Genomic DNA, 8200 nt, shown 5'->3' with positions numbered 1-8200 from the left:
ATTTTTCTCAGTTAAGGGATTAGTGGTTTGCTCTTCATGGTGATCATTAGAGGGACCTGAAAATTAGGCGGATCCTTCGTACCCAGCTGTGCTGTCGCTGGGGGTTGGAGACATGGATCAAAAGGGAGGCCCCTCCCCCTCGCACCGAGCGTGGGCCAGCACAAGTGTTGGTCGGTGTGTGTCTCAAAAAAGTGTTTTCAGAATCAATCGCCTTGAGACGTGTGACTGACTACACCGTTTTATGTTATTCGAAAACCACCTGTTAGATCATATTTTTCTTGTATTATTACTTTTTGTAAGGACATTATTAAATGTCAGGAGGAATCCATTTTCACACTCGCTGCACCAGGGCTCCGTTTCCAGTAATAAGGCATAGTTTATGCATTTATGCTAATTGGGGGCATCTAGGTGAAAACATTCTCCAGCCAAAACGTTATTAACAACTTTGAGACACTTTTTTTTCCCATCCGCATTTTGAAGGTTTCACACAGATGCTTTGAAAAGGAGCACATTTCTGATTGGGCAAGATCACACTCCATGGCAGCTGCTTCATTTGCTTCTCAAGATGACAGATGGCAAAACACAACACAAAACGAGGGAGCCATGATTAAGTCATGAGAATGCTGCTTACCACAACAAGGAAACGACTAAACATACATTTCACACTTTCCCTAATAAACTTTGCGCTAATCTATGAATGCAAGAGGTGGAAAAACAGCCAATAAACCAACACAATGAATTTACCTTGTTGTCCAGACATGGACCTCAAACTTGAAAATGTTTAATGCCATTTTGATTGTGTGGAAATCTGTCTTAGCTGTGAGGATTCTGGACAATATACGCTGTTGACTACTTTGAAAGTAGTGGGGACAACTTGACTCTCTGGTATTTGCCTACAAATGCGGGTTCACGGCCAGAATCCCCTCTTTGAATGCAGGCAAAGGAGTAAGTGGGGCCCCGGCCAGTGTTTCGCCCCGCAGATGGGCAGCAGTGTTTGTGAACACCAGTGTGGCAGTTGGCAGAGATTGAGTAGGGGGATGGGCAGATTGCAATGGCACATGCTCCGATTCAAATGATCCCTGGACCCAGGCAGCAGTGTAGGACCTGCTGGGGCCCAGGGTGGACCCAGGCAGCAGTGTAGGACCTGCTGGGGCCCAGGGTGGCATTCATTATGAGCAGACACAAGCCGGTTTGGTCAGTGCCTCTGTGCTGACCACCAGTCCTCACCTCATCAAACCACAACTCTCATCCACAAATCCTCTCACGGTCTACCCTTGTTACATTAAACACGTATTACAAAGTATTGTGTACATTTCTTACAAACACTTACTAGATGAAAATGAATGTAATTAGTTGTATGACAAGAAATAAAATAAATGCACTGCAAATATGGCAAAGGTCTACAGGCAGATAGAAAAGAGCAAGAATATCATCACGGTAATAAGCAGAGGATCTCATGGAGCCGTGTGACCTAATGGGAGCATGACAAGAGCACTAAACAAATGAGTTTAGTGGATGTAAATGCATAAAAACGTTTTTATTTCATGTTTTTATGTTAAATGTTTTCATACAGCATACAGCCTATTCAAAGTTGGCTCTAGTACAGTATGATCCTATGGGAATACCAATTCTCTCAGATTACACATTGCTGCATCATGGCGAATAAGCATTCTGTCACCTAATACTGCTAAAGACTTTATGAAGGACGGGGCTGCACACTTTAAGATTGGAAATTTAATGGGCAACTTTATTGAAAATATCCCTTTTCCTTGGGCATAGTCGGATAATTATTGGGTTAAAGTGTGTATAATATCCCACTCTACTGCCCAGGATAGAGTTATCAGCTAGTGCCAATATGACACATTTCCTATTTTATGATATTTATGGTAAAAAAAATATATATAATAATAATAATAAAAATCAGAATTTATGTCTTTAAATATGAAAATCAAAAACATCTTGTAGTGGGCCTATCCAGTTAACTATACACTGGTTATTTCTATATGCATGGAAGTTAACATTGCCCATAGAAAGAATGAACGTTAGCAGAATAGCAGTAGACTGTGTTATGGCATTAAAATGTGGGGCATGTAATAGCTGACTAATCGGGGACACATTCAAGTGCGAAAACTGTTTGCTTGTGCCATTGCTCACAGCTCATCGCTGGTCGTGTTGATGGAGGGGGGAAAGTGAAATTGACAGTATCATTGTAGGAGCGCACTAAAGGGGCGACGGTCCGCTCCACTACACTGAAGTAGGGATGTCTACGGTGGAAGAAGCAGAAGGGGGAGGGTACCACTTTGTCACAGGCTGCTATGTAGATTAACCTTTCAATTAGTTGTTATCAGGTCCTCTCTATGTCTCGGTGCGAGCTTTTCAGCCTTCGCTTAAGAGATCAAATACCACCAAATCGCATGGATATGTCGCTGCATGCTTATCCTTCGACGTTTCAATCATCCCGATAATGAAGAGGAGTATCCGAGGGGGGGACAAACTTGAAGAGGTAAACTACCAGCAAATATTTACGGTAGCCTAGTGCCCTCTCTTTTTTTTCCCTCAACACTAGTTATATGTTCATCCTTGCATGAGAAACTTGGCGTAATTTGTTTAGCCTCCTCGCCCACGGCGGCAGCGAGGTAGGCTAGTTTATCTAGCAAAACGATGTAGATTCAAGCAGGCTGTGTGTATCATTTCCTAATATAATATGGAAAACGAGCAGAGAAATGGGAGCGAAAGAAACTAGCGATACATAATTGAGGAGGTAGTGATGAGCTACTCTCCCGATAGTCGTGTAACTTCTATTTCCCGCAGATCATCTTTTTCTCCGGGCGGCTCATAATTTTTCTCATCGGAAATATTTGATAGGCTAGTTAATAGTGATAACGAGGTCATGCCATCATTTTGCCTTAGACTAACACAGGACGTTAATATTGTCGTTGGCAGGCGGAAAGCCCACTTTTTGCTACACGGAAGGTTTATTTATTGCCCAATTTAACGCCACACAAGTTTATGATGTTATATTACTAAAAGAGGAGCTCTTGTCGGAGCTGGGGAAATAGTGAAAGGGAAGAATATGGGGGGGGAAAGGCGATAGCTTGCACACGTTTAGCCTGCAGTGGTCTGTTTAACCCGAGGAATATGCTACCTGGAGAGAAAACGTGCCGCTTTAAACCAATGGTCGAGCCTTTGCAGGTTTTATGCAAACAAATGATGGATTTAACAAACAGCCAATTAAAGTCTAAAATGATCCAAATCACTTTCAAGTGTAACCAACTGTTTCAAGGAGGAATCCAAGTAAAGGTGGGCTGGTGTTAACCGCTTTTGCAACTATCGTTACATTTCTAACGTGTTTCATCTGTATTATGGCAATTATCTCGCGTCATAGTGTGTAGCATAACCTGATAATAACCTAGCACCGCCATAGAGCCGTTAGGCCAAATCAGGCGAGTGGTAAAAGGTAAATTATCTGAATTCATTACACGGGGCACCTTAAGAGGCGGGTCAATTGAGTGAAGTGACAGATCATGCAGCCAGTGCCGTGCCTTTGAGAGTGAGCTCATACATAAAGATTGACATGTGCTTTATCAAACCAGAAATCGGATCTTGTCTTTACAGCCAATATTGAAGTTGCTAGGGAGGGCACATTAGTGTAGGTAAGGTTTAATGAGACTCCATTGGATTGTAATCAGCGTCATGTCGGATTCATGTAAACTACAACATTGTAACAAAATGGCGACTGTTTAGGTGACATCAGTAATGCTCTGGCAACATTGTGTCATATTATCTGCTCAACTCAGCGGACACAACTCTAGGTTTGTTACATTGTTACACAGTTATTATCCGATTCGTCGTTCGTTAGGCTGCGTAATGGTTTGCAGACGTACTATAAACATCCAGCGGCAGCTGTCAGGAAGTGAGCATTGATTATAGCAACTGTCATTAAAGCTGTCAAAGTCGTGTGCGGACAACTAACGGTTAAACTTTACAGTTTAGATCGCTTGTGTATTTTTAATCCATTTCCGACACTGTTGGCATTTTCATCCAGTAGAAGAAATGTTAATTTGCGAGATTTTGCTGTCGAAAAATACATCTGAAACAGAAAATACAGATATATTTTCTATTATAATCGTCTATCGAGGAGAATGTTTACAGTTTTCTAAATCTCGGTAGAAGTTGCCCCCTACATGTTATAGCCTAACTCAGTTCTTTAACAAAAGTAGTCTTAACGTTTGTGAATTTGAAATAGATAATCTGGTTTGGCCTGTGGATTATGGTGTCAGGCTATATGGATTAAGTCACCAATTTCCTTAGCAGACAACTGACCCTCCTGCATCTTTATATCCATCTGTTTCTCATGATTTATCACGCTTTAAAAGTTCTGGATTCCTCTTCTGTATTTCTCATACTGTAGGCTAGAAACAGTGACCCAGGATGACAGGAAAGTTTGTGAATTACCCACATGTTAGGTAAATTAAGACAAATTAACATAATAGTGACTGAGAGATGCTGGTAATCATGTGTTCTATGTATTTGACCCCAATTTGTGTTTTTTTCCCTCCAGATTTGAACTGGAACTCCAGTAAATAATGCTCCAGGTCAATTAGTATCTACCACTGTGGGATTTACTAGTGCCATCTTTTCATCAAGTTCCAGGATTGAGAGAGATGTGTGGATGCTGGAGCGGAACATCACTTTTTGACCCTATCGAAGATGTGGATGTACCAAATGTTTAGCAGCAGAAAGGGGGAATCTGTATGGATCGCTTTTTCGTGAATCTAAATATTCAACCATGGTAAAACTTGCAAACCCTCTGTACACGGAGTGGATTCTTGAAGCAATACAGAAGATCAAAAGGCAAAAGCAGAGGCCCTCGGAGGAGAGAATTTGTCATGCAGTGGCAACATCACATGGACTGGACAAGAGGACTGTTCTTGAGCAGTTGGAATTAAGTGTTCATGATGGCTCTATTCTCAAGGTTACAAATAAGGGGAGTGCCTCGTACAAGGACCCAGGAAACCCTGGGAGAGTTGGATCGCTCCCGCCTGCAATCGTCTCTGTGCCATCAAAGGGATCTATATGGAATTCAAGTGATCTGCGCCATATTGATTGGAATAAAATTCTTAAGAGGGCCATTGAGGGCCTGGACGATACCCACGGCTCCTCGCTGAAGAACATTGAGAGGTACCTGAGGAACCAGGACGACCTCTCGGACATCGTCGACAACCCCGCTTTCCGGCAGAGGTTACGGCTGGGGGCCAAGCGGTGCGTTAACAACGGCAGGTTGCTAAAGAACGGCCCGCGGTATAAGCTCAACCATGGAGGTATGGAGGGAAGGGGTGCCCGCTGTCCAAGTGCTTCCCCCTGGGTCCTGTCAACAGTGACACTTCTGCCCCACGAGAGAGACCAGGTACACTTCAATCACCACGGCCTCTGCACTGTCATTCAGTGACCACACGAATGCCTGACCTGTCTTTTTCCTGTGTCTTATTGCCGGTCTCCATAATCAGAAAGTCACACTGCTGACAGTGTAGCAGTCTGATGCAAGCTTCCCACAAGTTATGTAACTCTAGCCTAATGACCTTTAAGGATGTGACTGTTGGCTGTCTTGCGAGTTGCATAGCGTTAACTCAAACGTAAGCATTTATGAGGGCAAGGGGGGGGGGGGGGGGGGGGGGGGCAGTCCCTGCCAGTCGGCCTGTAACATTTCTGAGACTCCACACAGCCCAAATGTTGTGTTGTTTACCAAGATGGCCGAGAGGGGAAATCAAAGCTAGCATGTAAACAAACTTGCAGGCTGCAGGGGTGCGTTTCAGCCTGCAGAGATATCGAGCCTCACTGGCACTCACTCAGATGACAGCAGTTTTGTACTCGCTCGACAATTTGAAGACACGACCGAGTGGCGGAGGTTGTTGCATGGAAAATGCTTTTCCTCTGTGCAGGGCAGGGTCCTCGAAACCGCTCGCTAGTTTTTGCGGCGAGTCTTGTCTTTCTGCAGATCGTATCTCGGGGGAGCTTTGCGAAGATAACGTGCGGTCTAATAGCGCGTCTTAAAAAGAGTCGTGCATCTTCAAATGGTGAACAGAGACATCAGCCGCCCCGCTCGCTCGCCACCAGTTTCACAGTGAATACGTCAGGAAGTGACACCTCGATACTGTGTCTGCGGTCAGGCCCAAAGTGAAACGGAGAAGTGTTTGAGAGAGAGAGACACAGTGTCCTGCAATGCTTCTCATAGCTGAAGTAGGGCCCACTGTTTTCCATTTGGAACATTTCAACCTATTGCTCCCGGCTCCATGACATCACCTAGCCTAGTTCAGGTTCTACCATTCACTTCAAAGCAGGAGACGTCGTCGTCCTGCCTGCTCAGTGCTCCAAGCACAGCTAGCTAGCGTGTGTGTGCGTGTGCGTGTGTGTGTGTGTGTGTGTGTGCGCGTTTGTGTGTGTTGAAAATAAGATAGTTTGAGGGGGAAAAGAGCAGTCTTGGTTTTAGAGTTTATTAGATTCTGAAGAGACTCTGGCAGGAACAAAGGCAAGGAATGAGACTTTTTTTCCCCTGCTGTGTTATGCAACCACTTGAGCTCTCTCTCTCTCTGTGTGTGTGTGTCTCTCTCTCTCTCTCTCTCTCTGTCTCTGTCTCTCTCTCTCTCTCTCTGTCTCTCTCTGTCTCTCTCTCTCTCTCTCTCTCTGTCTCTCTCTGTCTCTCTCTCTCTCTCTCTCTCTCTCTCTCTCTCTCTCTCTCTCTCTCTCCACCAGCAGTGTTCTAATAGGACTCCACCCCCTCACTCAGGACAGCCTGCTCTTTTGAAGCAGCATCATTTCCTGTAATGTACTTAATTTGGAATCCCCAAGTAAATCAGCAGCATCTCCTCGGCAGCCCGTGTTGTGTTGGTTTCTCTATTTTCACATTTTCATCTTTTTTTTTTAATTTGATTAAATCAACGAGCACTTTGAGCCATGCTTTGGGTTTAATCACCAGGCTGGAGCATAGTCCTACTGGACATCAATTCTCCAGTGGCCTCCGGATTTGACTTCATAGTGTAGTCAGTGGAGACCTATATTATAAAACGGGCCTATTAACTGTAAGCATTATTTATGCAATATGCACACACACAACACATCCTAGCAACTGATTATCAAGTTCAAACTCTATTTTCTCTCCTGTATTTATGACTCATTTTCACCCTGATTGGTCGACAATTCTCTGGAACACGAGACAGTTGTTTTTTCAGTGATTTGAACTTGTCTCTGGAACATAATAATAAACATGGCTCGCATGCAACTCCTTACCAACGAGTCATCCACCGTGACTCTTCAGTAACGAGTCATCCACCGTGACTCTTCAGTAACGAGTCATCCACCGTGACTCTTCAGTAACGAGTCATCCACCGTGACTCTTCGGTAACGAGTCATCCACCGTGACTCTTCGGTAACGAGTCATCCACCGTGACTCTTCAGTAACGAGTCATCCACCGTGACTCTTCAGTAACGAGTCATCCACCGTGACTCTTCAGTAACGAGTCATCCACCGTGACTCTTCAGTAACGAGTCATCCACCGTGACTCTTCAGTAACGAGTCATCCACCGTGACTCTTCCGTAACGAGTCATCCACCGAGTCATCCACCGTGACTCTTCAGTAACGAGTCATCCACCGAGTCATCCACCGTGACTCTTCAGTAACGACAACAGTGACGCCTTGTTTTTAACTGCAACTCCAGCTGTGCATTACTTAAACCACTTGGCTTCTTAGTCAATTGTCTTTTTCACTATAAAGCAGAATGGGGCCCTGTTTGTCACACTTTCTCCAGTAAGTTGGAGAAAACATACTAGGGTTTACGTGCATTGAAAACATACTAGGGTTTACGTGCATTGAAAACATACTAGGGTTTACATGCATTGAAAACATACTAGGGTTTACGTGCATTGAAAACATACTAGGGTTTACGTGCATTGAAAACATACTAGGGTTTACGTGCATTTAAAACATACTAGGGTTTACGTGCATTGAAAACATACTAGGGTTTACATGCATTGAAAACATACTAGGGTTTACGTGCATTGAAAACATACTAGGGTTTACGTGCATTGAAAACATACTAAGGTTTACGTGCATAATTAATTGAAAACATACTAGGGTTTACGTGCATTGAAAACATACTAGGGTTTACGTGCATTGAAAACATACTAGGGTTTACGTGCATTGAA

General features: G+C 43.9%; 1 protein-coding gene across 2 annotated transcripts in view; it reads left to right on the top strand.

Moving 5' to 3' along the window:
- The first annotated feature begins 2338 nt into the window (after positions 1-2338).
- kat6b (K(lysine) acetyltransferase 6B) overlaps positions 2339-8200 on the top strand; it is a 32104-nt gene continuing 26242 nt past the window's right edge. Inside the window, exons 1-2 of one of the 2 annotated variants that reach the window (XM_083635410.1) lie at positions 2339-2503; positions 4562-5407. In XM_083635410.1, the coding sequence (XP_083491536.1) occupies positions 4790-5407 (618 nt within the window). In that variant the 5' untranslated portion in view covers positions 2339-2503; positions 4562-4789. Of the gene's footprint in view, positions 2504-3727; positions 3813-4561; positions 5408-8200 lie in introns of those variants that run through there. The other variant, XM_083635411.1, reaches the window with a different exon arrangement.

Source organism: Poromitra crassiceps (genome assembly GCF_964638095.1).
Source record: "Poromitra crassiceps genome assembly, chromosome: 4".
Taxonomy (NCBI): Eukaryota; Metazoa; Chordata; class Actinopteri; order Beryciformes; family Melamphaidae; genus Poromitra; species Poromitra crassiceps.
This window is presented reverse-complemented; position numbering and strand designations above follow the sequence as displayed.